The sequence below is a fragment of the Chroicocephalus ridibundus genome, chromosome 21 (assembly GCF_963924245.1).
Source record: "Chroicocephalus ridibundus chromosome 21, bChrRid1.1, whole genome shotgun sequence".
In the NCBI taxonomy this organism is placed as follows: Eukaryota; Metazoa; Chordata; class Aves; order Charadriiformes; family Laridae; genus Chroicocephalus; species Chroicocephalus ridibundus.
In genome coordinates, this window is record NC_086304.1 from 3707617 (window position 1) to 3735038 (window position 27422).

At 56.5% G+C, this 27422-nt stretch overlaps 11 protein-coding genes across 11 annotated transcripts; 5 read left to right on the forward strand and 6 right to left on the reverse strand.

Annotated features, from left to right (window-relative positions):
- Positions 1-1236: 1236 nt before the first annotated feature.
- Positions 1237-1644, reverse strand: LOC134525856 (claw keratin-like). Its single transcript, XM_063357146.1, has one exon. It carries the CDS (start codon positions 1642-1644, stop codon positions 1237-1239), a length of 408 nt encoding a protein of 135 aa, XP_063213216.1.
- Positions 1645-3646: 2002 nt separating this feature from the next.
- Positions 3647-4081, forward strand: LOC134525861 (claw keratin-like). The gene has a single exon (XM_063357152.1). The coding sequence runs from the start codon at positions 3647-3649 to the stop codon at positions 4079-4081; it is 435 nt and encodes a 144-aa protein (XP_063213222.1).
- Positions 4082-6319: 2238 nt separating this feature from the next.
- On the reverse strand, positions 6320-6727 carry LOC134525866 (claw keratin-like). The gene has a single exon (XM_063357158.1). It carries the CDS (start codon positions 6725-6727, stop codon positions 6320-6322), a length of 408 nt encoding a protein of 135 aa, XP_063213228.1.
- Positions 6728-8652: 1925 nt separating this feature from the next.
- Positions 8653-9060, forward strand: LOC134525858 (claw keratin-like). Its single transcript, XM_063357148.1, has one exon. The coding sequence runs from the start codon at positions 8653-8655 to the stop codon at positions 9058-9060; it is 408 nt and encodes a 135-aa protein (XP_063213218.1).
- Positions 9061-11298: 2238 nt separating this feature from the next.
- LOC134525865 (claw keratin-like) lies at positions 11299-11706 on the reverse strand. Its single transcript, XM_063357157.1, has one exon. It carries the CDS (start codon positions 11704-11706, stop codon positions 11299-11301), a length of 408 nt encoding a protein of 135 aa, XP_063213227.1.
- A 1924-nt stretch (positions 11707-13630) lies between these two features.
- LOC134525857 (claw keratin-like) lies at positions 13631-14038 on the forward strand. Its single transcript, XM_063357147.1, has one exon. It carries the CDS (start codon positions 13631-13633, stop codon positions 14036-14038), a length of 408 nt encoding a protein of 135 aa, XP_063213217.1.
- Positions 14039-16276: 2238 nt separating this feature from the next.
- Positions 16277-16684, reverse strand: LOC134525863 (claw keratin-like). The gene has a single exon (XM_063357154.1). It carries the CDS (start codon positions 16682-16684, stop codon positions 16277-16279), a length of 408 nt encoding a protein of 135 aa, XP_063213224.1.
- Positions 16685-18609: 1925 nt separating this feature from the next.
- LOC134525859 (claw keratin-like) lies at positions 18610-19017 on the forward strand. Its single transcript, XM_063357150.1, has one exon. It carries the CDS (start codon positions 18610-18612, stop codon positions 19015-19017), a length of 408 nt encoding a protein of 135 aa, XP_063213220.1.
- A 2238-nt stretch (positions 19018-21255) lies between these two features.
- On the reverse strand, positions 21256-21663 carry LOC134525864 (claw keratin-like). The gene has a single exon (XM_063357155.1). It carries the CDS (start codon positions 21661-21663, stop codon positions 21256-21258), a length of 408 nt encoding a protein of 135 aa, XP_063213225.1.
- Positions 21664-23588: 1925 nt separating this feature from the next.
- Positions 23589-23996, forward strand: LOC134525860 (claw keratin-like). Its single transcript, XM_063357151.1, has one exon. The coding sequence runs from the start codon at positions 23589-23591 to the stop codon at positions 23994-23996; it is 408 nt and encodes a 135-aa protein (XP_063213221.1).
- A 2238-nt stretch (positions 23997-26234) lies between these two features.
- LOC134525862 (claw keratin-like) lies at positions 26235-26642 on the reverse strand. Its single transcript, XM_063357153.1, has one exon. The coding sequence runs from the start codon at positions 26640-26642 to the stop codon at positions 26235-26237; it is 408 nt and encodes a 135-aa protein (XP_063213223.1).
- Positions 26643-27422: the final 780 nt, after the last annotated feature.

A 27422-nucleotide genomic window follows, 5' to 3' on the forward strand; every position in this document is an offset into this window, starting at 1 on the left:
ATGTTGCAGGGTGCATGCTCTGTGCATCACCCCGAGCATCATCACTGACCCATGGGCACAGGGCGCAGAGTATGAATGGGAAAGAAATACGCCACTAGTTTAGTTTTCATTCCTCTATAAACCTCACACAACAGAAAGTGGTATTTCAGCTTTGAAATCTGTCTTCGGTAACAAAGCTAAGCATTTTCTAGTAGCTCCCCTACCTTGCAGTTCAAAAGCCTTTTATGAGAGAAATTCAGAGCTTCCACAAATGTTTTTAGCAAATGAACTGCCATCTAGGGGTCTAGAGATCAAGTCCTGTGAGGAGCAGCTGAGGGAACTGGGGGTTTTAGCCTAGAGAAAAGGAGGATGAGGGGACACCTTATCCCTCTCTACAACTCCCTGAAAGGAGCGTGTAGCCAGGGGGGGTCAGTCTCTTCTCCCAAGGAACAGGCGATAGGAGGAAACAGCCTCAAGTTGTGCCAGGTGAAGTTTAGATTGGCAGTTAGGAAAAATTTCTTCACCACAAGGGTTGTCAAACATTGGAACAGGCTGCCCAGGGCAGTGGTGGAATCACCATCCCTGGAGGTATTTAAAAGCCGGTTAGACGTGGTGCTGAGGGACACGGGTCAGTGGTAAATTGACAGTGCTGGGTTAACGGTTGGATTCAATGATCTTAAAGGTCTCTTCCAACCTACAGGATTCTATGATTCCATCTGAGATTTCACATCATTGCTCCGCTCTTGACATAATTCCAGCCACAGTGAAGAACAAATTCAGACCAAAAAAAATTGTTGCTGCAATGCAGATTCTTTAATTGGGATGGAAAATGCAACAGACTGTAATGGCGGGAAACAAAACAACACAGAAACAATTAATTGGAAACAGCAAAATCATAAGGCTGCAGCGAGGCACAACCCAGGGCCCCACGCCAGAGATTCCCCCTCCTATCGCAGGTTGGGGGTCTCAGAGTCGGGCAGAGCAGAGGAGACTCATCCGAGGACAAGTACAGCTTCGTTGTACGGCAGATGGAGGGGAGCTTTTGGAGACAGTGCTGGAAACGCTAAAGTCGCCAGCTGGAGAACTGCAAGGTTACTCTGTGCAAACAAGCAAGGACCATCAAGTTCAAGTCGCTGCTTTGCCAAAGCCTAAAGAAGGGCTGACAGCTTTGTTCTGCATCTGGTGGTGGAAGACAAGAGGTGCTGCCAGCGGGGACTGAGGGCAGATGCAGCGCTGAACTACATGGATATTTGGGGCTTAGCAGGGCCCGCAGTTGCCACTGAGGTACCTGTGGCCACTGCGCCAGCCACCATATCCACAGCTCCCAAAGCCTCCGTAGCCCCCAGAAAGCCCATAGCCTCCGTAGCCCCCAGAAAGCCCGTAGCCTCCATAGCCCCCATAGCCCCCAAGGCCTCCATAACCACCACGGCCTCCAAAAGTGCCGCCGTAGCCCCCTGCAACGCCAGGGGCTCCCGCTGAGCCAACAACGCTGTACTGCGGGAAGGAGCTGAGGATGGGCCCGGGGAAGGTGACCACCGAGGCCGGGGGCTGGATCACCACCGTGGAGTCGGGGCACTGGCGCACGCAGGGCTCGTTGGCGGTGTCAGCCAGCGGGGCCGGGGCGGCCACCCCACAGGAAGGGACGCACAGGCTGGAGCAGGACATCCTTCGGTTCAGGAGGTGAAGCTGCAAGACAAGGCAGAGCTATGGCTCAGTGCAAGGCCTCATCCCAAACCCCTCCTGGCTCTCTCACACTTGGAACCTGTGTCCCAGGACACGCTCTGCATCATCTCAGGTGGGCAGAGCAAAAATACATTCCAGAGTTAAAATGCTGCTGTAAAACCTTTGCTCCCTTCACGTTCCCTGGACTTGACTTGCCCACAGGAGAGAGGAAAAACTCCCTCCTCCAAAGCAGATGGAAAATCACCAAGCTCCCAAAGGACTCGAGTGCATTGGTGTACTCAGGGCATCATACCTGCAAGTCTTATATTTCCATCCTTTCCATAGCTCTGAAACAGTCCCATCACGTCCTAACTCTGCACTATGAAAGCGTGGCAGAACACACAGGAAAGATGCCTTGAGAAAGCCACTGCTGAGGAAGGAAAGATGCAGGTAAGACTTGGACTTACCACGATGATCAGGAGAGTCAAGCAGAGGAAGGTGGATAGAGGGCTATGAAGCCCTCAGCTCTTTTATACATGTCCCAGACTGCCCGGGGCATCTGCCAGGGGGCGGTGGCAGAAGCCCTAGCTAATCATGAAATCCAGAGGACAAGCCTCATGAAACAAATTGTGATTTGCAACAATTATATCCATCCTAATTTGGTCTACCAGTGAGCAAACATGCCCTGGAGAGCAAACAGGTAATGGGAGGGACAGATCATGGCATATTACATGAAAGACAAGGGGCTGCTGTGGCTGACCTGGCATCACCAATAAACCCTGATCTGTCCCTAATCCCCTTACTTTGCTTATGTGCAAAAGTCATGGGCGTCTTGCAGAAGTGCTTTGCTGTCTGATGCACAGCCATCACGCCTGTCATTACATCCCTTTTACAAGCTGGTAAACTGAGGCACTGGGAGGTTGGGCAAAGGAAGAAGCCATCCCACCCGCTCAGGGCAGCTCCCATAGATAAACTATGGCCACATGCTGGGGCCTCAAACCAGGACACAAGGGCTGGGGAGATTGTAGTACCGGGTGCAAGGGGCATCCCTAAGCCTTGCACATTTTACTGCCACTGCATGACTGGGTGATTTCTAGCTCCCCAATTTACTTGACAGTCCTGCAAAGAGCAGGGGAGATGGATCCCATGTGGGATGAAGCTTCATCTATAAACAGCGCTGGCACCAACATGGGTGGGAGGGCAATGGGATTAGGCACTGGAGAGCTAAATGTGTGGAGCCATGCACGGAGGAGCAGGAGGGCAAGAACAGGGCCAAGACAGTCTCAGCTGTTCAGCCACGTGTCTCTGGGCATGGTCCTCCCTGAGCCCTCTGTGGAGATGCTTGATTACTCAGCTGGGCACTCAGGGCTGTGCTGGGACATTCTGGCCGAGCACCCACAGAGCACCAGACTGCACGTGGCCGTGCTCCCCACAAGCACACTGGGCACTGCTGGCTATGAGCACATGGCTGGGCTTCTGCTGAGTCTGGCGTGGTTGGGCACAGCAATCTTCTGCAAGATGCCCAAAAATCCTTCTACGTCAGCAAAGTGAAGGATTATGGACAGATCAGGGTTAATTGGTGCCATGAGTTCAGCCACATCAGCGCCCTGACTTTCATGTAATGTTGTGTCATAGTCTGTCCCTCCCATCACCTCTTTCTTCTCCAGGGCACAATAGCAGGGCATTGTCCTCAATGAAGAGGGGTTTAATTGTCCCGCATCACAATCTGTGTCATGAAGCTTGTCCTCTGGATTTCGTGACTAGCTGGGGCTTCTGCCACCGCCCCTTGGCCGATGCCCCGGGCAGCCTGGGACATGTATAAAAGAGCTGAGGACTTCACAGCCCTCTATCCACCTTCCTCCACTTGACTCTCCTGATCAACAGGGTAAGTCCAGCTCCTGGAAGCCTCTTGGGGATCTCTCCCTGCCTCCCTTGATGCAGCCCCTTCCCCGCACCCTTACCTAACCCCTGGCGTCTTTTCCAGGACTCCTTGCCTGCCTGAAAGATGTCCTGCGCCAGCCTGTGCGTCCCTTCCTGTGGGGTGGCCGCCCCGGCCCCGCTGGCTGACACCGCCAACGAGCCCTGCGTGCGCCAGTGCCCCGACTCCACGGTGGTGATCCAGCCCCCAGCCTCAGTGGTCACCTTCCCCGGGCCCATCCTCAGCTCCTTCCCGCAGTACAGCGTTGTTGGCTCAGCGGGAGCCCCTGGCGTTGCAGGGGGCTACGGCGGCACTTTTGGAGGCCGTGGTGGTTATGGAGGCCTTGGGGGCTATGGGGGCTATGGAGGCTACGGGCTTTCTGGGGGCTATGGAGGCTACGGGCTTTCTGGGGGCTACGGAGGCTATGGGCTTTCTGGGGGCTACGGAGGCTTTGGGAGCTGCGGATATGGTGGCTGGCGCCGTGGCCACAGGTACCTCAGTGGCAACTGCGGGCCCTGCTAAGCTCCACACTGGGTCCGGCCACAGACGAAGGAGAGCTCCGTAAAAGCCCCTGGCATATCTCAACATGGCACTCAAGGGAAAAACATCCCTTTGGCATTGCTGGGCTCCAGAGCTCTGATGTCTCGCACCTGCTTGCTGCCCAGCTCTACCTTCCTCTTGCCCTGCTCGAGGATCCTTTCAAGAGTGGTTGCCCCCTTTATGGCAGAGACTCACTCTTGGTGCCTGCTCCTGCAGCATGGCTGATGCTCGGTTGAGCTCTGCCCAGTGCCACAAGACAGGGCAAGACCCTGGCCACGACTCGGCTCTTCTCCCAACTCCCTCCTCCCCTGCAACTCCAATAAAAGCTGTCTTGCATCGCAATGTTGACTCATGGTATTTCTTGATCCTTCCTTCTTTTTCCTCACTTCCCCCAAACATCGGGGCATCTCAGTCTGGGCTGTTTGAATCTCCCAGGGTGGTGCCCTTGGAGCCTTTGGGCACTTTGCTCAGTGTGTTACAGGTGAAGATGATGGTCCCAGGGGGGTCTTGTAGAGCACATCCCACTGAGCTTCCTCTGGTCTCCCACCAGCAATGAACACAATACGCTCCCAAAGCCCACTTCAAACATGTGGAAGTGCCACAGGTGTCTTGCAGCAGCTCTTCCAAATCCTCTGCAGAACCAGCATGCCTGGCATCACCTCCTTTTATTGGCTTGTTAGTGGTCACATCTGTAAGTCCAGGGAAATGTAGAGACAACCACTGCATGTAGAGGACTGCTGTCACGTGCTGGCCATGCCCTTGTGTCTAGCTTGATTTGGAGGCCACTGGGAAGGGGCGGGAGAGACACAACCAAGTTTCCTCTTAGAGACAAGAAATGGCCATGGGTATCCAGTGACATGAAGGACTAAGCTCTTTGAGCAGGAGGTTGGACTGCCCACCCTCCTGAGGTCCCTCCCTTCCCCAAGTATCTGCTGATCTTTTGATCCTGGCACTGCAAGGTGGTCTTGGGCAGAGACAGTTCCAGCCAGAGGCATCAGGAAGGGCAGTGTGGCAGCATGTTGGTCACTGCTGGTGAGCTCAGGAAAAGATGGGTCATCCATCCCCATATCTACCCAGCTTCCCCTGCAATGACTCTCGGCCATCTGCTGTCTCCTGGCTCATGTGATGTCCCCTATGTATCCTCTGACGGCACGGTGCTGGAATGGCATTCTGGTGACCCTGTCACGGTCCTGTGGATTTTTGCTTTGGGGGATGTGGCAGTGTGGGCTACTTTTTTGTCTGGTGTGTGAAGAAGCAAAGCGCCAGTAAAATCTGGTCCAGAGCCCTGGTCTGTGGGAAGCTCTGCTGTCATTGCTGGGCAGAGGCGTGTCCTCAGGCTGCTGGTGGGAATTCTGGGAAGAGCTTCTGCTCAAGCAGTGTGGGAAGAGAGGACCAAAAGTGCTCCAGGGAGCAGTGGGAGATGGAGGAATAACAGGAAAAGGGCGTGAAGGATGCATGAATGTGGAGAGGATGGAGACAAGGCAGCTGGGGAGGTGCTGGGGGTTGCTCTCCATTTCCCTTAATGACCTGTGGCCTCCCAAATGACGCTGACCTGGACTTTTGCCCTTGGGGTGGTTCCATTGGTGTCCCAACCCCCACAGCCCTGGTGCAGCCGGGAGGAAAGACAGAGCAGGGAAAGAGAAAGAAGCTTTTGTAGAGGGAGATGAGAACTGTCCTGCTCTGGGTGAACCTCCGGCAGAGGGACGTTATGCCCAAGGGCAGGCAGGAGGAAGCCAGGCAGCTCTCGCACATGCTCCTAACAAGGCCATGGGTGGGAGCTGGCTGGGACACTCCTGGGAGCCCGTGGTGTCACTTGGGGTATTGGGTATGGGGGAAGGACCAAATAAAATCAAAGCTCAACATTGCGATGCAAGACAGCTTTTATTGCAGTTCCAGGGGAGGAGGGAGTTGGGAGAAGAGCAGGGCCCGTGCCAAGGGCAGACACATCTCCTGCCAGTGGGCAGAACGACAGCGAGTAGCAGCCATGCTGCAGGAGCAGGTAGCCAGCAAGGGGCTGTGTCTTCACGGGGCAACGAGTCCCGGAGAGATGCTGAGGTGGGGCAGGAGGGAGGGAGAGTTGAGCCCCAAGCAGGCACCAGATGTCCACGTTCTGCAGATCAGCAATGCCAAAGGGATGTCCTTCCTTCAGGTGTCATGTCACGATGTGCCAGGGTATTTTCCAAAGCTCTCCCTTGACTTTGGCCAGACACGGTGTGGGGCTCAGCAGGGCCCGCAGTTGCCACTGAGGTACCTGTGGCCACGGCGCCAGCCACCATATCCGCAGCTCCCAAAGCCTCCGTAGCCCCCAGAAAGCCCATAGCCTCCGTAGCCCCCAGAAAGCCCGTAGCCTCCATAGCCCCCAAAGCCCCCAAGGCCTCCATAACCACCACGGCCTCCAAAAGTGCCGCCGTAGCCCCCTGCAACGCCAGGGGCTCCCGCTGAGCCAACAACGCTGTACTGCGGGAAGGAGCTGAGGATGGGCCCGGGGAAGGTGACCACCGAGGCCGGGGGCTGGATCACCACCGTGGAGTCGGGGCACTGGCGCACGCAGGGCTCGTTGGCGGTGTCAGCCAGCGGGGCCGGGGCGGCCACCCCACAGGAAGGGATGCACAGGCTGGCGCAGGACATCTTTCAGGCAGGCAAGGAGTCCTGGAAAAGACGCCAGGGGTTAGGTAAGGGTGCGGGGAAGGGGCTGCATCAAGGGAGGCAGGGAGAGATCCCCAAGAGGCTTCCAGGAGCTGGACTTACCCTGTTGATCAGGAGAGTCAAGTGGAGGAAGGTGGATAGAGGGCCGTGAAGCCCTCAGCTCTTTTATACATGTCCCAGGCTGCCCGGGGCATCGGCCAAGGGGCGGTGGCAGAAGCCCCAGCTAATCGTGAAATCCAGAGGACAAGCTTCCTGACACTGATTTCATGTGATGCGAGAAAATTATATAGCTCTCTAATTGGGAAAATGGCATGCTAGTGTTCCCTGACGAAAGAACAGGCGATGGGAGTGACCATGATAGGCCATTACCTGTAAGACAAGATGCTGCTCTAGCACCCATAAATGTAAACGTTTCTCTAATCCCCATTTTGCCTACATTGAAGAGTCCTGGGCATCTTGCAGAAGTTTACTGTGTTCAACCACGTCACACCCAGCAGCAGCCCAGCCACGCGCCCAGAGTCAGCGGTGCCCAGCGTGCCTGTGGCTGCGGGGAGCGCGGCCACGTGCAGCCAGGTGCTCTGTGGGTGCTCGGCCAGCATCTCCTGGCACAGTCCTCGGTGCCCAGCTGAGTAATCCAGTCCCTCCGGAGATGGGTTGAGGAGGACCACACTCACAGATATGTGGCCAAGGAAGCTGAGAGTGTCCTAGTCCCACCCTTCCTGCCCTCCCGCACCCCTGTGCATGTCCCCCTTCACACGCCGCCTTGCTGTCTGATCTCACTGCTCCCTACCCACGTCTGTGTTGAGCCCCTGCATGTTTGGGTCTTCACCCCACGCAGCAAAGTGTGCCCCCGTTTCTTTGCATGGCTGTTAATCAGGGAACCCCAAACACACCCTGTCAAGCAAGGGCATGGAGATGGCCAAGGCTTAGGGATGCTTGTCACCTGTTGCCCTAAAAGGCCCCCAGCCCTCATGAGCACTGGGAGATGGTGGGCATTTAGGAGTCACTCGGAGCACGTGGAATGGCTTCTTCCTTTGCCCAGCCTCCCAGTGCCTCAGTTTACCAGCTTGTAAAAGGGAGGTAATGACAGGCGTGATGGCTGTGCACAGGATTGCAACGCGCTTCTGCAAGATGCTCAGGACTCTTCGACATAAGTAAAGTGTGGGGGGATTAGGGGCAGATCGGGGTTTATTGGTGATGCCAGGTCAGCTACAACAGCAATTTGTCTTTCATGTAATGATGTGTCAGTGAGGAGGCATATAATTTTCTCGCATCACATGAAATCAGTGTCAGGAAGCTTGTCCGCTGGATATCATGACCAGCTGGGGTTCCAGCCACCACCTCTTGTCCGACGCCCCGGGCAGTCTGGGACATGTATAAAAGAGCTGAGGGCATCATAGCCCTCTATCCACCTTCCTCCACTTGACTCTCCTGATCATCGTGGTAAGTCCAAGTCTTACCTGCATCTTTCCTTCCTCAGCAGTGGCTTTCTCAAGGCATCTTTCCTGTGTGTTCTGCCACGCTTTCATAGTGCAGAGTTAGGACGTGATGGGACTGTTTCAGAGCTATGGAAAGGATGGAAATATAAGACTTGCAGGTATGACGCCCTGAGTACACCAATGCACTCGAGTCCTTTGGGAGCTTGGTGATTTTCCATCTGCTTTGGAGGAGGGAGTTTTTCCTCTCTCCTGTGGGCAAGTCAAGTCCAGGGAACGTGAAGGGAGCAAAGGTTTTACAGCAGCATTTTAACTCTGGAACGTATTTTTGCTCTGCCCACCTGAGATGATGCAGAGCGTGTCCTGGGACACAGGTTCCAAGTGTGAGAGAGCCAGGAGGGGTTTGGGATGAGGCCTTGCACTGAGCCATAGCTCTGCCTTGTCTTGCAGCTTCACCTCCTGAACCGAAGGATGTCCTGCTCCAGCCTGTGCGTCCCTTCCTGTGGGGTGGCCGCCCCGGCCCCGCTGGCTGACACCGCCAACGAGCCCTGCGTGCGCCAGTGCCCCGACTCCACGGTGGTGATCCAGCCCCCGGCCTCGGTGGTCACCTTCCCCGGGCCCATCCTCAGCTCCTTCCCGCAGTACAGCGTTGTTGGCTCAGCGGGAGCCCCTGGCGTTGCAGGGGGCTACGGCGGCACTTTTGGAGGCCGTGGTGGTTATGGAGGCCTTGGGGGCTATGGGGGCTATGGAGGCTACGGGCTTTCTGGGGGCTACGGAGGCTATGGGCTTTCTGGGGGCTACGGAGGCTTTGGGAGCTGCGGATATGGCGGCTGGCGCCGTGGCCACAGGTACCTCAGTGGCAACTGCGGGCCCTGCTAAGCTCCACACTGGGTCCGGCCACAGACGAAGGAGAGCTCCGTAAAAGCCCCTGGCATATCTCAACATGGCACTCAAGGGAAAAACATCCCTTTGGCATTGCTGGGCTCCAGAGCTCTGATGTCTCGCACCTGCTTGCTGCCCAGCTCTACCTTCCTCTTGCCCTGCTCGAGGATCCTTTCAAGAGTGGTTGCCCCCTTTATGGCAGAGACTCACTCTTGGTGCCTGCTCCTGCAGCATGGCTGATGCTCGGTTGAGCTCTGCCCAGTGCCACAAGACAGGGCAAGACCCTGGCCACGACTCGGCTCTTCTCCCAACTCCCTCCTCCCCTGCAACTCCAATAAAAGCTGTCTTGCATCGCAATGTTGACTCATGGTATTTCTTGATCCTTCCTTCTTTTTCCTCACTTCCCCCAAACATCGGGGCATCTCAGTCTGGGCTGTTTGAATCTCCCAGGGTGGTGCCCTTGGAGCCTTTGGGCACTTTGCTCAGTGTGTTACAGGTGAAGATGATGGTCCCAGGGGGGTCTTGTAGAGCACATCCCACTGAGCTTCCTCTGGTCTCCCACCAGCAATGAACACAATACGCTCCCAAAGCCCACTTCAAACATGTGGAAGTGCCACAGGTGTCTTGCAGCAGCTCTTCCAAATCCTCTGCAGAACCAGCATGCCTGGCATCACCTCCTTTTATTGGCTTGTTAGTGGTCACATCTGTAAGTCCAGGGAAATGTAGAGACAACCACTGCATGTAGAGGACTGCTGTCACGTGCTGGCCATGCCCTTGTGTCTAGCTTGATTTGGAGGCCACTGGGAAGGGGCGGGAGAGACACAACCAAGTTTCCTCTTAGAGACAAGAAATGGCCATGGGTATCCAGTGACATGAAGGACTAAGCTCTTTGAGCAGGAGGTTGGACTGCCCACCCTCCTGAGGTCCCTCCCTTCCCCAAGTATCTGCTGATCTTTTGATCCTGGCACTGCAAGGTGGTCTTGGGCAGAGACAGTTCCAGCCAGAGGCATCAGGAAGGGCAGTGTGGCAGCATGTTGGTCACTGCTGGTGAGCTCAGGAAAAGATGGGTCATCCATCCCCATATCTACCCAGCTTCCCCTGCAATGACTCTCGGCCATCTGCTGTCTCCTGGCTCATGTGATGTCCCCTATGTATCCTCTGACGGCACGGTGCTGGAATGGCATTCTGGTGACCCTGTCACGGTCCTGTGGATTTTTGCTTTGGGGGATGTGGCAGTGTGGGCTACTTTTTTGTCTGGTGTGTGAAGAAGCAAAGCGCCAGTAAAATCTGGTCCAGAGCCCTGGTCTGTGGGAAGCTCTGCTGTCATTGCTGGGCAGAGGCGTGTCCTCAGGCTGCTGGTGGGAATTCTGGGAAGAGCTTCTGCTCAAGCAGTGTGGGAAGAGAGGACCAAAAGTGCTCCAGGGAGCAGTGGGAGATGGAGGAATAACAGGAAAAGGGCGTGAAGGATGCATGAATGTGGAGAGGATGGAGACAAGGCAGCTGGGGAGGTGCTGGGGGTTGCTCTCCATTTCCCTTAACGACCTGTGGCCTCCCAAATGACGCTGACCTGGACTTTTGCCCTTGGGGTGGTTCCATTGGTGTCCCAACCCCCACAGCCCTGGTGCAGCCGGGAGGAAAGACAGAGCAGGGAAAGAGAAAGAAGCTTTTGTAGAGGGAGATGAGAACTGTCCTGCTCTGGGTGAACCTCCGGCAGAGGGACGTTATGCCCAAGGGCAGGCAGGAGGAAGCCAGGCAGCTCTCGCACATGCTCCTAACAAGGCCACGGGTGGGAGCTGGCTGGGACACTCCTGGGAGCCCGTGGTGTCACTTGGGGTATTGGGTATGGGGGAAGGACCAAATAAAATCAAAGCTCAACATTGCGATGCAAGACAGCTTTTATTGCAGTTCCAGGGGAGGAGGGAGTTGGGAGAAGAGCAGGGCCCGTGCCAAGGGCAGACACATCTCCTGCCAGTGGGCAGAACGACAGCGAGTAGCAGCCATGCTGCAGGAGCAGGTAGCCAGCAAGGGGCTGTGTCTTCACAGGGCAACGAGTCCCGGAGAGATGCTGAGGTGGGGCAGGAGGGAGGGAGAGTTGAGCCCCAAGCAGGCACCAGATGTCCACGTTCTGCAGATCAGCAATGCCAAAGGGATGTCCTTCCTTCAGGTGTCATGTCACGATGTGCCAGGGTATTTTCCAAAGCTCTCCCTTGACTTTGGCCAGACACGGTGTGGGGCTCAGCAGGGCCCGCAGTTGCCACTGAGGTACCTGTGGCCACGGCGCCAGCCACCATATCCGCAGCTCCCAAAGCCTCCGTAGCCCCCAGAAAGCCCATAGCCTCCGTAGCCCCCAGAAAGCCCGTAGCCTCCATAGCCCCCAAAGCCCCCAAGGCCTCCATAACCACCACGGCCTCCAAAAGTGCCGCCGTAGCCCCCTGCAACGCCAGGGGCTCCCGCTGAGCCAACAACGCTGTACTGCGGGAAGGAGCTGAGGATGGGCCCGGGGAAGGTGACCACCGAGGCCGGGGGCTGGATCACCACCGTGGAGTCGGGGCACTGGCGCACGCAGGGCTCGTTGGCGGTGTCAGCCAGCGGGGCCGGGGCGGCCACCCCACAGGAAGGGATGCACAGGCTGGCGCAGGACATCTTTCAGGCAGGCAAGGAGTCCTGGAAAAGACGCCAGGGATTAGGCAAGGGTGCGGGGAAGGGGCTGCATCAAGGGAGGCAGGGAGAGATCCCCAAGAGGCTTCCAGGAGCTGGACTTACCCTGTTGATCAGGAGAGTCAAGTGGAGGAAGGTGGATAGAGGGCCATGAAGCCCTCAGCTCTTTTATACATGTCCCAGGCTGCCCGGGGCATCGGCCAAGGGGCGGTGGCAGAAGCCCCAGCTAATCGTGAAATCCAGAGGACAAGCTTCCTGACACTGATTTCATGTGATGCGAGAAAATTATATAGCTCTCTAATTGGGAAAATGGCATGCTAGTGTTCCCTGACGAAAGAACAGGCGATGGGAGTGACCATGATAGGCCATTACCTGTAAGACAAGATGCTGCTCTAGCACCCATAAATGTAAACGTTTCTCTAATCCCCATTTTGCCTACATTGAAGAGTCCTGGGCATCTTGCAGAAGTTTACTGTGTTCAACCACGTCACACCCAGCAGCAGCCCAGCCACGCGCCCAGAGTCAGCGGTGCCCAGCGTGCCTGTGGCTGCGGGAGCGCGGCCACGTGCAGCCAGGTGCTCTGTGGGTGCTCGGCCAGCATCTCCTGGCACAGTCCTCGGTGCCCAGCTGAGTAATCCAGTCCCTCCGGAGATGGGTTGAGGAGGACCACACTCACAGATATGTGGCCAAGGAAGCTGAGAGTGTCCTAGTCCCACCCTTCCTGCCCTCCCGCACCCCTGTGCATGTCCCCCTTCACACGCCGCCTTGCTGTCTGATCTCACTGCTCCCTACCCACGTCTGTGTTGAGCCCCTGCATGTTTGGGTCTTCACCCCACGCAGCAAAGTGTGCCCCCGTTTCTTTGCATGGCTGTTAATCAGGGAACCCCAAACACACCCTGTCAAGCAAGGGCATGGAGATGGCCAAGGCTTAGGGATGCTTGTCACCTGTTGCCCTAAAAGGCCCCCAGCCCTCATGAGCACTGGGAGATGGTGGGCATTTAGGAGTCACTCGGAGCACGTGGAATGGCTTCTTCCTTTGCCCAGCCTCCCAGTGCCTCAGTTTACCAGCTTGTAAAAGGGAGGTAATGACAGGCGTGATGGCTGTGCACAGGATTGCAACGCGCTTCTGCAAGATGCTCAGGACTCTTCGACATAAGTAAAGTGTGGGGGGATTAGGGGCAGATCGGGGTTTATTGGTGATGCCAGGTCAGCTACAACAGCAATTTGTCTTTCATGTAATGATGTGTCAGTGAGGAGGCATATAATTTTCTCGCATCACATGAAATCAGTGTCAGGAAGCTTGTCCGCTGGATATCATGACCAGCTGGGGTTCCAGCCACCACCTCTTGTCCGACGCCCCGGGCAGTCTGGGACATGTATAAAAGAGCTGAGGGCTTCATAGCCCTCTATCCACCTTCCTCCACTTGACTCTCCTGATCATCGTGGTAAGTCCAAGTCTTACCTGCATCTTTCCTTCCTCAGCAGTGGCTTTCTCAAGGCATCTTTCCTGTGTGTTCTGCCACGCTTTCATAGTGCAGAGTTAGGACGTGATGGGACTGTTTCAGAGCTATGGAAAGGATGGAAATATAAGACTTGCAGGTATGACGCCCTGAGTACACCAATGCACTCGAGTCCTTTGGGAGCTTGGTGATTTTCCATCTGCTTTGGAGGAGGGAGTTTTTCCTCTCTCCTGTGGGCAAGTCAAGTCCAGGGAACGTGAAGGGAGCAAAGGTTTTACAGCAGCATTTTAACTCTGGAACGTATTTTTGCTCTGCCCACCTGAGATGATGCAGAGCGTGTCCTGGGACACAGGTTCCAAGTGTGAGAGAGCCAGGAGGGGTTTGGGATGAGGCCTTGCACTGAGCCATAGCTCTGCCTTGTCTTGCAGCTTCACCTCCTGAACCGAAGGATGTCCTGCTCCAGCCTGTGCGTCCCTTCCTGTGGGGTGGCCGCCCCGGCCCCGCTGGCTGACACCGCCAACGAGCCCTGCGTGCGCCAGTGCCCCGACTCCACGGTGGTGATCCAGCCCCCGGCCTCGGTGGTCACCTTCCCCGGGCCCATCCTCAGCTCCTTCCCGCAGTACAGCGTTGTTGGCTCAGCGGGAGCCCCTGGCGTTGCAGGGGGCTACGGCGGCACTTTTGGAGGCCGTGGTGGTTATGGAGGCCTTGGGGGCTATGGGGGCTATGGAGGCTACGGGCTTTCTGGGGGCTACGGAGGCTATGGGCTTTCTGGGGGCTACGGAGGCTTTGGGAGCTGCGGATATGGCGGCTGGCGCCGTGGCCACAGGTACCTCAGTGGCAACTGCGGGCCCTGCTAAGCTCCACACTGGGTCCGGCCACAGACGAAGGAGAGCTCCGTAAAAGCCCCTGGCATATCTCAACATGGCACTCAAGGGAAAAACATCCCTTTGGCATTGCTGGGCTCCAGAGCTCTGATGTCTCGCACCTGCTTGCTGCCCAGCTCTACCTTCCTCTTGCCCTGCTCGAGGATCCTTTCAAGAGTGGTTGCCCCCTTTATGGCAGAGACTCACTCTTGGTGCCTGCTCCTGCAGCATGGCTGATGCTCGGTTGAGCTCTGCCCAGTGCCACAAGACAGGGCAAGACCCTGGCCACGACTCGGCTCTTCTCCCAACTCCCTCCTCCCCTGCAACTCCAATAAAAGCTGTCTTGCATCGCAATGTTGACTCATGGTATTTCTTGATCCTTCCTTCTTTTTCCTCACTTCCCCCAAACATCGGGGCATCTCAGTCTGGGCTGTTTGAATCTCCCAGGGTGGTGCCCTTGGAGCCTTTGGGCACTTTGCTCAGTGTGTTACAGGTGAAGATGATGGTCCCAGGGGGGTCTTGTAGAGCACATCCCACTGAGCTTCCTCTGGTCTCCCACCAGCAATGAACACAATACGCTCCCAAAGCCCACTTCAAACATGTGGAAGTGCCACAGGTGTCTTGCAGCAGCTCTTCCAAATCCTCTGCAGAACCAGCATGCCTGGCATCACCTCCTTTTATTGGCTTGTTAGTGGTCACATCTGTAAGTCCAGGGAAATGTAGAGACAACCACTGCATGTAGAGGACTGCTGTCACGTGCTGGCCATGCCCTTGTGTCTAGCTTGATTTGGAGGCCACTGGGAAGGGGCGGGAGAGACACAACCAAGTTTCCTCTTAGAGACAAGAAATGGCCATGGGTATCCAGTGACATGAAGGACTAAGCTCTTTGAGCAGGAGGTTGGACTGCCCACCCTCCTGAGATCCCTCCCTTCCCCAAGTATCTGCTGATCTTTTGATCCTGGCACTGCAAGGTGGTCTTGGGCAGAGACAGTTCCAGCCAGAGGCATCAGGAAGGGCAGTGTGGCAGCATGTTGGTCACTGCTGGTGAGCTCAGGAAAAGATGGGTCATCCATCCCCATATCTACCCAGCTTCCCCTGCAATGACTCTCGGCCATCTGCTGTCTCCTGGCTCATGTGTTGTCCCCTATGTATCCTCTGACGGCACGGTGCTGGAATGGCATTCTGGTGACCCTGTCACGGTCCTGTGGATTTTTGCTTTGGGGGATGTGGCAGTGTGGGCTACTTTTTTGTCTGGTGTGTGAAGAAGCAAAGCGCCAGTAAAATCTGGTCCAGAGCCCTGGTCTGTGGGAAGCTCTGCTGTCATTGCTGGGCAGAGGCGTGTCCTCAGGCTGCTGGTGGGAATTCTGGGAAGAGCTTCTGCTCAAGCAGTGTGGGAAGAGAGGACCAAAAGTGCTCCAGGGAGCAGTGGGAGATGGAGGAATAACAGGAAAAGGGCGTGAAGGATGCATGAATGTGGAGAGGATGGAGACAAGGCAGCTGGGGAGGTGCTGGGGGTTGCTCTCCATTTCCCTTAACGACCTGTGGCCTCCCAAATGACGCTGACCTGGACTTTTGCCCTTGGGGTGGTTCCATTGGTGTCCCAATCCCCACAGCCCTGGTGCAGCCGGGAGGAAAGACAGAGCAGGGAAAGAGAAAGAAGCTTTTGTAGAGGGAGATGAGAACTGTCCTGCTCTGGGTGAACCTCCGGCAGAGGGACGTTATGCCCAAGGGCAGGCAGGAGGAAGCCAGGCAGCTCTCGCACATGCTCCTAACAAGGCCACGGGTGGGAGCTGGCTGGGACACTCCTGGGAGCCCGTGGTGTCACTTGGGGTGTTGGGTATGGGGGAAGGACCAAATAAAATCAAAGCTCAACATTGCGATGCAAGACAGCTTTTATTGCAGTTCCAGGGGAGGAGGGAGTTGGGAGAAGAGCAGGGCCCGTGCCAAGGGCAGACACATCTCCTGCCAGTGGGCAGAACGACAGCGAGTAGCAGCCATGCTGCAGGAGCAGGTAGCCAGCAAGGGGCTGTGTCTTCACGGGGCAACGAGTCCCGGAGAGATGCTGAGGTGGGGCAGGAGGGAGGGAGAGTTGAGCCCCAAGCAGGCACCAGATGTCCACGTTCTGCAGATCAGCAATGCCAAAGGGATGTCCTTCCTTCAGGTGTCACGTCACGATGTGCCAGGGTATTTTCCAAAGCTCTCCCTTGACTTTGGCCAGACACGGTGTGGGGCTCAGCAGGGCCCGCAGTTGCCACTGAGGTACCTGTGGCCACGGCGCCAGCCACCATATCCGCAGCTCCCAAAGCCTCCGTAGCCCCCAGAAAGCCCATAGCCTCCGTAGCCCCCAGAAAGCCCGTAGCCTCCATAGCCCCCAAAGCCCCCAAGGCCTCCATAACCACCACGGCCTCCAAAAGTGCCGCCGTAGCCCCCTGCAACGCCAGGGGCTCCCGCTGAGCCAACAACGCTGTACTGCGGGAAGGAGCTGAGGATGGGCCCGGGGAAGGTGACCACCGAGGCCGGGGGCTGGATCACCACCGTGGAGTCGGGGCACTGGCGCACGCAGGGCTCGTTGGCGGTGTCAGCCAGCGGGGCCGGGGCGGCCACCCCACAGGAAGGGATGCACAGGCTGGCGCAGGACATCTTTCAGGCAGGCAAGGAGTCCTGGAAAAGACGCCAGGGGTTAGGTAAGGGTGCGGGGAAGGGGCTGCATCAAGGGAGGCAGGGAGAGATCCCCAAGAGGCTTCCAGGAGCTGGACTTACCCTGTTGATCAGGAGAGTCAAGTGGAGGAAGGTGGATAGAGGGCCGTGAAGCCCTCAGCTCTTTTATACATGTCCCAGGCTGCCCGGGGCATCGGCCAAGGGGCGGTGGCAGAAGCCCCAGCTAATCGTGAAATCCAGAGGACAAGCTTCCTGACACTGATTTCATGTGATGCGAGAAAATTATATAGCTCTCTAATTGGGAAAATGGCATGCTAGTGTTCCCTGACGAAAGAACAGGCGATGGGAGTGACCATGATAGGCCATTACCTGTAAGACAAGATGCTGCTCTAGCACCCATAAATGTAAACGTTTCTCTAATCCCCATTTTGCCTACATTGAAGAGTCCTGGGCATCTTGCAGAAGTTTACTGTGTTCAACCACGTCACACCCAGCAGCAGCCCAGCCACGCGCCCAGAGTCAGCGGTGCCCAGCGTGCCTGTGGCTGCGGGGAGCGCGGCCACGTGCAGCCGGGTGCTCTGTGGGTGCTCGGCCAGCATCTCCTGGCACAGTCCTCGGTGCCCAGCTGAGTAATCCAGTCCCTCCGGAGATGGGTTGAGGAGGACCACACTCACAGATATGTGGCCAAGGAAGCTGAGAGTGTCCTAGTCCCACCCTTCCTGCCCTCCCGCACCCCTGTGCATGCCCCCCTTCACACGCCGCCTTGCTGTCTGATCTCACTGCTCCCTACCCACGTCTGTGTTGAGCCCCTGCATGTTTGGGTCTTCACCCCACGCAGCAAAGTGTGCCCCCGTTTCTTTGCATGGCTGTTAATCAGGGAACCCCAAACACACCCTGTCAAGCAAGGGCATGGAGATGGCCAAGGCTTAGGGATGCTTGTCACCTGTTGCCCTAAAAGGCCCCCAGCCCTCATGAGCACTGGGAGATGGTGGGCATTTAGGAGTCACTCGGAGCACGTGGAATGGCTTCTTCCTTTGCCCAGCCTCCCAGTGCCTCAGTTTACCAGCTTGTAAAAGGGAGGTAATGACAGGCGTGATGGCTGTGCACAGGATTGCAACGCGCTTCTGCAAGATGCTCAGGACTCTTCGACATAAGTAAAGTGTGGGGGGATTAGGGGCAGATCGGGGTTTATTGGTGATGCCAGGTCAGCTACAACAGCAATTTGTCTTTCATGTAATGATGTGTCAGTGAGGAGGCATATAATTTTCTCGCATCACATGAAATCAGTGTCAGGAAGCTTGTCCGCTGGATATCATGACCAGCTGGGGTTCCAGCCACCACCTCTTGTCCGACGCCCCGGGCAGTCTGGGACATGTATAAAAGAGCTGAGGGCTTCATAGCCCTCTATCCACCTTCCTCCACTTGACTCTCCTGATCATCGTGGTAAGTCCAAGTCTTACCTGCATCTTTCCTTCCTCAGCAGTGGCTTTCTCAAGGCATCTTTCCTGTGTGTTCTGCCACGCTTTCATAGTGCAGAGTTAGGACGTGATGGGACTGTTTCAGAGCTATGGAAAGGATGGAAATATAAGACTTGCAGGTATGACGCCCTGAGTACACCAATGCACTCGAGTCCTTTGGGAGCTTGGTGATTTTCCATCTGCTTTGGAGGAGGGAGTTTTTCCTCTCTCCTGTGGGCAAGTCAAGTCCAGGGAACGTGAAGGGAGCAAAGGTTTTACAGCAGCATTTTAACTCTGGAACGTATTTTTGCTCTGCCCACCTGAGATGATGCAGAGCGTGTCCTGGGACACAGGTTCCAAGTGTGAGAGAGCCAGGAGGGGTTTGGGATGAGGCCTTGCACTGAGCCATAGCTCTGCCTTGTCTTGCAGCTTCACCTCCTGAACCGAAGGATGTCCTGCTCCAGCCTGTGCGTCCCTTCCTGTGGGGTGGCCGCCCCGGCCCCGCTGGCTGACACCGCCAACGAGCCCTGCGTGCGCCAGTGCCCCGACTCCACGGTGGTGATCCAGCCCCCGGCCTCGGTGGTCACCTTCCCCGGGCCCATCCTCAGCTCCTTCCCGCAGTACAGCGTTGTTGGCTCAGCGGGAGCCCCTGGCGTTGCAGGGGGCTACGGCGGCACTTTTGGAGGCCGTGGTGGTTATGGAGGCCTTGGGGGCTTTGGGGGCTATGGAGGCTACGGGCTTTCTGGGGGCTACGGAGGCTATGGGCTTTCTGGGGGCTACGGAGGCTTTGGGAGCTGCGGATATGGTGGCTGGCGCCGTGGCCACAGGTACCTCAGTGGCAACTGCGGGCCCTGCTAAGCTCCACACTGGGTCCGGCCACAGACGAAGGAGAGCTCCGTAAAAGCCCCTGGCATATCTCAACATGGCACTCAAGGGAAAAACATCCCTTTGGCATTGCTGGGCTCCAGAGCTCTGATGTCTCGCACCTGCTTGCTGCCCAGCTCTACCTTCCTCTTGCCCTGCTCGAGGATCCTTTCAAGAGTGGTTGCCCCCTTTATGGCAGAGACTCACTCTTGGTGCCTGCTCCTGCAGCATGGCTGATGCTCGGTTGAGCTCTGCCCAGTGCCACAAGACAGGGCAAGACCCTGGCCACGACTCGGCTCTTCTCCCAACTCCCTCCTCCCCTGCAACTCCAATAAAAGCTGTCTTGCATCGCAATGTTGACTCATGGTATTTCTTGATCCTTCCTTCTTTTTCCTCACTTCCCCCAAACATCGGGGCATCTCAGTCTGGGCTGTTTGAATCTCCCAGGGTGGTGCCCTTGGAGCCTTTGGGCACTTTGCTCAGTGTGTTACAGGTGAAGATGATGGTCCCAGGGGGGTCTTGTAGAGCACATCCCACTGAGCTTCCTCTGGTCTCCCACCAGCAATGAACACAATACGCTCCCAAAGCCCACTTCAAACATGTGGAAGTGCCACAGGTGTCTTGCAGCAGCTCTTCCAAATCCTCTGCAGAACCAGCATGCCTGGCATCACCTCCTTTTATTGGCTTGTTAGTGGTCACATCTGTAAGTCCAGGGAAATGTAGAGACAACCACTGCATGTAGAGGACTGCTGTCACGTGCTGGCCATGCCCTTGTGTCTAGCTTGATTTGGAGGCCACTGGGAAGGGGCGGGAGAGACACAACCAAGTTTCCTCTTAGAGACAAGAAATGGCCATGGGTATCCAGTGACATGAAGGACTAAGCTCTTTGAGCAGGAGGTTGGACTGCCCACCCTCCTGAGGTCCCTCCCTTCCCCAAGTATCTGCTGATCTTTTGATCCTGGCACTGCAAGGTGGTCTTGGGCAGAGACAGTTCCAGCCAGAGGCATCAGGAAGGGCAGTGTGGCAGCATGTTGGTCACTGCTGGTGAGCTCAGGAAAAGATGGGTCATCCATCCCCATATCTACCCAGCTTCCCCTGCAATGACTCTCGGCCATCTGCTGTCTCCTGGCTCATGTGTTGTCCCCTATGTATCCTCTGACGGCACGGTGCTGGAATGGCATTCTGGTGACCCTGTCACGGTCCTGTGGATTTTTGCTTTGGGGGATGTGGCAGTGTGGGCTACTTTTTTGTCTGGTGTGTGAAGAAGCAAAGCGCCAGTAAAATCTGGTCCAGAGCCCTGGTCTGTGGGAAGCTCTGCTGTCATTGCTGGGCAGAGACGTGTCCTCAGGCTGCTGGTGGGAATTCTGGGAAGAGCTTCTGCTCAAGCAGTGTGGGAAGAGAGGACCAAAAGTGCTCCAGGGAGCAGTGGGAGATGGAGGAATAACAGGAAAAGGGCGTGAAGGATGCATGAATGTGGAGAGGATGGAGACAAGGCAGCTGGGGAGGTGCTGGGGGTTGCTCTCCATTTCCCTTAACGACCTGTGGCCTCCCAAATGACGCTGACCTGGACTTTTGCCCTTGGGGTGGTTCCATTGGTGTCCCAATCCCCACAGCCCTGGTGCAGCCGGGAGGAAAGACAGAGCAGGGAAAGAGAAAGAAGCTTTTGTAGAGGGAGATGAGAACTGTCCTGCTCTGGGTGAACCTCCGGCAGAGGGACGTTATGCCCAAGGGCAGGCAGGAGGAAGCCAGGCAGCTCTCGCACATGCTCCTAACAAGGCCACGGGTGGGAGCTGGCTGGGACACTCCTGGGAGCCCGTGGTGTCACTTGGGGTGTTGGGTATGGGGGAAGGACCAAATAAAATCAAAGCTCAACATTGCGATGCAAGACAGCTTTTATTGCAGTTCCAGGGGAGGAGGGAGTTGGGAGAAGAGCAGGGCCCGTGCCAAGGGCAGACACATCTCCTGCCAGTGGGCAGAACGACAGCGAGTAGCAGCCATGCTGCAGGAGCAGGTAGCCAGCAAGGGGCTGTGTCTTCACGGGGCAACGAGTCCCGGAGAGATGCTGAGGTGGGGCAGGAGGGAGGGAGAGTTGAGCCCCAAGCAGGCACCAGATGTCCACGTTCTGCAGATCAGCAATGCCAAAGGGATGTCCTTCCTTCAGGTGTCACGTCACGATGTGCCAGGGTATTTTCCAAAGCTCTCCCTTGACTTTGGCCAGACACGGTGTGGGGCTCAGCAGGGCCCGCAGTTGCCACTGAGGTACCTGTGGCCACGGCGCCAGCCACCATATCCGCAGCTCCCAAAGCCTCCGTAGCCCCCAGAAAGCCCATAGCCTCCGTAGCCCCCAGAAAGCCCGTAGCCTCCATAGCCCCCAAAGCCCCCAAGGCCTCCATAACCACCACGGCCTCCAAAAGTGCCGCCGTAGCCCCCTGCAACGCCAGGGGCTCCCGCTGAGCCAACAACGCTGTACTGCGGGAAGGAGCTGAGGATGGGCCCGGGGAAGGTGACCACCGAGGCCGGGGGCTGGATCACCACCGTGGAGTCGGGGCACTGGCGCACGCAGGGCTCGTTGGCGGTGTCAGCCAGCGGGGCCGGGGCGGCCACCCCACAGGAAGGGATGCACAGGCTGGCGCAGGACATCTTTCAGGCAGGCAAGGAGTCCTGGAAAAGACGCCAGGGGTTAGGTAAGGGTGCGGGGAAGGGGCTGCATCAAGGGAGGCAGGGAGAGATCCCCAAGAGGCTTCCAGGAGCTGGACTTACCCTGTTGATCAGGAGAGTCAAGTGGAGGAAGGTGGATAGAGGGCCGTGAAGCCCTCAGCTCTTTTATACATGTCCCAGGCTGCCCGGGGCATCGGCCAAGGGGCGGTGGCAGAAGCCCCAGCTAATCGTGAAATCCAGAGGACAAGCTTCCTGACACTGATTTCATGTGATGCGAGAAAATTATATAGCTCTCTAATTGGGAAAATGGCATGCTAGTGTTCCCTGACGAAAGAACAGGCGATGGGAGTGACCATGATAGGCCATTACCTGTAAGACAAGATGCTGCTCTAGCACCCATAAATGTAAACGTTTCTCTAATCCCCATTTTGCCTACATTGAAGAGTCCTGGGCATCTTGCAGAAGTTTACTGTGTTCAACCACGTCACACCCAGCAGCAGCCCAGCCACGCGCCCAGAGTCAGCGGTGCCCAGCGTGCCTGTGGCTGCGGGGAGCGCGGCCACGTGCAGCCGGGTGCTCTGTGGGTGCTCGGCCAGCATCTCCTGGCACAGTCCTCGGTGCCCAGCTGAGTAATCCAGTCCCTCCGGAGATGGGTTGAGGAGGACCACACTCACAGATATGTGGCCAAGGAAGCTGAGAGTGTCCTAGTCCCACCCTTCCTGCCCTCCCGCACCCCTGTGCATGCCCCCCTTCACACGCCGCCTTGCTGTCTGATCTCACTGCTCCCTACCCACGTCTGTGTTGAGCCCCTGCATGTTTGGGTCTTCACCCCACGCAGCAAAGTGTGCCCCCGTTTCTTTGCATGGCTGTTAATCAGGGAACCCCAAACACACCCTGTCAAGCAAGGGCATGGAGATGGCCAAGGCTTAGGGATGCTTGTCACCTGTTGCCCTAAAAGGCCCCCAGCCCTCATGAGCACTGGGAGATGGTGGGCATTTAGGAGTCACTCGGAGCACGTGGAATGGCTTCTTCCTTTGCCCAGCCTCCCAGTGCCTCAGTTTACCAGCTTGTAAAAGGGAGGTAATGACAGGCGTGATGGCTGTGCACAGGATTGCAACGCGCTTCTGCAAGATGCTCAGGACTCTTCGACATAAGTAAAGTGTGGGGGGATTAGGGGCAGATCGGGGTTTATTGGTGATGCCAGGTCAGCTACAACAGCAATTTGTCTTTCATGTAATGATGTGTCAGTGAGGAGGCATATAATTTTCTCGCATCACATGAAATCAGTGTCAGGAAGCTTGTCCGCTGGATATCATGACCAGCTGGGGTTCCAGCCACCACCTCTTGTCCGACGCCCCGGGCAGTCTGGGACATGTATAAAAGAGCTGAGGGCTTCATAGCCCTCTATCCACCTTCCTCCACTTGACTCTCCTGATCATCGTGGTAAGTCCAAGTCTTACCTGCATCTTTCCTTCCTCAGCAGTGGCTTTCTCAAGGCATCTTTCCTGTGTGTTCTGCCACGCTTTCATAGTGCAGAGTTAGGACGTGATGGGACTGTTTCAGAGCTATGGAAAGGATGGAAATATAAGACTTGCAGGTATGACGCCCTGAGTACACCAATGCACTCGAGTCCTTTGGGAGCTTGGTGATTTTCCATCTGCTTTGGAGGAGGGAGTTTTTCCTCTCTCCTGTGGGCAAGTCAAGTCCAGGGAACGTGAAGGGAGCAAAGGTTTTACAGCAGCATTTTAACTCTGGAACGTATTTTTGCTCTGCCCACCTGAGATGATGCAGAGCGTGTCCTGGGACACAGGTTCCAAGTGTGAGAGAGCCAGGAGGGGTTTGGGATGAGGCCTTGCACTGAGCCATAGCTCTGCCTTGTCTTGCAGCTTCACCTCCTGAACCGAAGGATGTCCTGCTCCAGCCTGTGCGTCCCTTCCTGTGGGGTGGCCGCCCCGGCCCCGCTGGCTGACACCGCCAACGAGCCCTGCGTGCGCCAGTGCCCCGACTCCACGGTGGTGATCCAGCCCCCGGCCTCGGTGGTCACCTTCCCCGGGCCCATCCTCAGCTCCTTCCCGCAGTACAGCGTTGTTGGCTCAGCGGGAGCCCCTGGCGTTGCAGGGGGCTACGGCGGCACTTTTGGAGGCCGTGGTGGTTATGGAGGCCTTGGGGGCTTTGGGGGCTATGGAGGCTACGGGCTTTCTGGGGGCTACGGAGGCTATGGGCTTTCTGGGGGCTACGGAGGCTTTGGGAGCTGCGGATATGGTGGCTGGCGCCGTGGCCACAGGTACCTCAGTGGCAACTGCGGGCCCTGCTAAGCTCCACACTGGGTCCGGCCACAGACGAAGGAGAGCTCCGTAAAAGCCCCTGGCATATCTCAACATGGCACTCAAGGGAAAAACATCCCTTTGGCATTGCTGGGCTCCAGAGCTCTGATGTCTCGCACCTGCTTGCTGCCCAGCTCTACCTTCCTCTTGCCCTGCTCGAGGATCCTTTCAAGAGTGGTTGCCCCCTTTATGGCAGAGACTCACTCTTGGTGCCTGCTCCTGCAGCATGGCTGATGCTCGGTTGAGCTCTGCCCAGTGCCACAAGACAGGGCAAGACCCTGGCCACGACTCGGCTCTTCTCCCAACTCCCTCCTCCCCTGCAACTCCAATAAAAGCTGTCTTGCATCGCAATGTTGACTCATGGTATTTCTTGATCCTTCCTTCTTTTTCCTCACTTCCCCCAAACATCGGGGCATCTCAGTCTGGGCTGTTTGAGTCTCCCAGGGTGGTGCCCTTGGAGCCTTTGGGCACTTTGCTCAGTGTGTTACAGGTGAAGATGATGGTCCCAGGGGGGTCTTGTAGAGCACATCCCACTGAGCTTCCTCTGGTCTCCCACCAGCAATGAACACAATACGCTCCCAAAGCCCACTTCAAACATGTGGAAGTGCCACAGGTGTCTTGCAGCAGCTCTTCCAAATCCTCTGCAGAACCAGCATGCCTGGCATCACCTCCTTTTATTGGCTTGTTAGTGGTCACATCTGTAAGTCCAGGGAAATGTAGAGACAACCACTGCATGTAGAGGACTGCTGTCACGTGCTGGCCATGCCCTTGTGTCTAGCTTGATTTGGAGGCCACTGGGAAGGGGCGGGAGAGACACAACCAAGTTTCCTCTTAGAGACAAGAAATGGCCATGGGTATCCAGTGACATGAAGGACTAAGCTCTTTGAGCAGGAGGTTGGACTGCCCACCCTCCTGAGGTCCCTCCCTTCCCCAAGTATCTGCTGATCTTTTGATCCTGGCACTGCAAGGTGGTCTTGGGCAGAGACAGTTCCAGCCAGAGGCATCAGGAAGGGCAGTGTGGCAGCATGTTGGTCACTGCTGGTGAGCTCAGGAAAAGATGGGTCATCCATCCCCATATCTACCCAGCTTCCCCTGCAATGACTCTCGGCCATCTGCTGTCTCCTGGCTCATGTGTTGTCCCCTATGTATCCTCTGACGGCACGGTGCTGGAATGGCATTCTGGTGACCCTGTCACGGTCCTGTGGATTTTTGCTTTGGGGGATGTGGCAGTGTGGGCTACTTTTTTGTCTGGTGTGTGAAGAAGCAAAGCGCCAGTAAAATCTGGTCCAGAGCCCTGGTCTGTGGGAAGCTCTGCTGTCATTGCTGGGCAGAGGCGTGTCCTCAGGCTGCTGGTGGGAATTCTGGGAAGAGCTTCTGCTCAAGCAGTGTGGGAAGAGAGGACCAAAAGTGCTCCAGGGAGCAGTGGGAGATGGAGGAATAACAGGAAAAGGGCGTGAAGGATGCATGAATGTGGAGAGGATGGAGACAAGGCAGCTGGGGAGGTGCTGGGGGTTGCTCTCCATTTCCCTTAACGACCTGTGGCCTCCCAAATGACGCTGACCTGGACTTTTGCCCTTGGGGTGGTTCCATTGGTGTCCCAATCCCCACAGCCCTGGTGCAGCCGGGAGGAAAGACAGAGCAGGGAAAGAGAAAGAAGCTTTTGTAGAGGGAGATGAGAACTGTCCTGCTCTGGGTGAACCTCCGGCAGAGGGACGTTATGCCCAAGGGCAGGCAGGAGGAAGCCAGGCAGCTCTCGCACATGCTCCTAACAAGGCCACGGGTGGGAGCTGGCTGGGACACTCCTGGGAGCCCGTGGTGTCACTTGGGGTGTTGGGTATGGGGGAAGGACCAAATAAAATCAAAGCTCAACATTGCGATGCAAGACAGCTTTTATTGCAGTTCCAGGGGAGGAGGGAGTTGGGAGAAGAGCAGGGCCCGTGCCAAGGGCAGACACATCTCCTGCCAGTGGGCAGAACGACAGCGAGTAGCAGCCATGCTGCAGGAGCAGGTAGCCAGCAAGGGGCTGTGTCTTCACGGGGCAACGAGTCCCGGAGAGATGCTGAGGTGGGGCAGGAGGGAGGGAGAGTTGAGCCCCAAGCAGGCACCAGATGTCCACGTTCTGCAGATCAGCAATGCCAAAGGGATGTCCTTCCTTCAGGTGTCACGTCACGATGTGCCAGGGTATTTTCCAAAGCTCTCCCTTGACTTTGGCCAGACACGGTGTGGGGCTCAGCAGGGCCCGCAGTTGCCACTGAGGTACCTGTGGCCACGGCGCCAGCCACCATATCCGCAGCTCCCAAAGCCTCCGTAGCCCCCAGAAAGCCCATAGCCTCCGTAGCCCCCAGAAAGCCCGTAGCCTCCATAGCCCCCATAGCCCCCAAGGCCTCCATAACCACCACGGCCTCCAAAAGTGCCGCCGTAGCCCCCTGCAACGCCAGGGGCTCCCGCTGAGCCAACAACGCTGTACTGCGGGAAGGAGCTGAGGATGGGCCCGGGGAAGGTGACCACCGAGGCCGGGGGCTGGATCACCACCGTGGAGTCGGGGCACTGGCGCACGCAGGGCTCGTTGGCGGTGTCAGCCAGCGGGGCCGGGGCGGCCACCCCACAGGAAGGGATGCACAGGCTGGCGCAGGACATCTTTCAGGCAGGCAAGGAGTCCTGGAAAAGACGCCAGGGGTTAGGTAAGGGTGCGGGGAAGGGGCTGCATCAAGGGAGGCAGGGAGAGATCCCCAAGAGGCTTCCAGGAGCTGGACTTACCCTGTTGATCAGGAGAGTCAAGTGGAGGAAGGTGGATAGAGGGCCGTGAAGCCCTCAGCTCTTTTATACATGTCCCAGGCTGCCCGGGGCATCGGCCAAGGGGCGGTGGCTGGAACCCCAGCTAGTCATGAAATCCAGCAGACAAGCGTCATCGTACAGATTGTGATGCGAGAAAATTATATCCTTCTTCATTGGGAACACTGGTGTGCAAACGTGCCCTGGAGAAGAAAGAGGTGATGGGAGGGACAGACAGTGATACAACACTATATGAAAGAAAAATTTCTGCGGTAGCTGACCTGGCATCATTAGCAAACCCTAATCTATCCCTAATCCCCCCACACTTTACTTATGTTGAAGAGTCCTGAGCATCTTGCAGAAGTGCTTTCAATTCTGCGCACAGCCATCACACCTTTCATTAGCTCCCTTTTACAAGCCGGTAAACTGAGGCACCAGGAGGCTGGGCAGGCTCAGGATGTTTTCCACCATGTCCAATTGCCAGAAACGGCTACACATATCATGGTCTTGGGGTCCAAAGACGCTTCTTAATTCGCAAAATCTAACATTCTGCATGACATTGGTATGTTTAGGTCCTGCTTTCACTTGATGACATGCAAAGACAAGAGGAGATGGGTCCCATGCATGACAAAACCCCAAATGCAC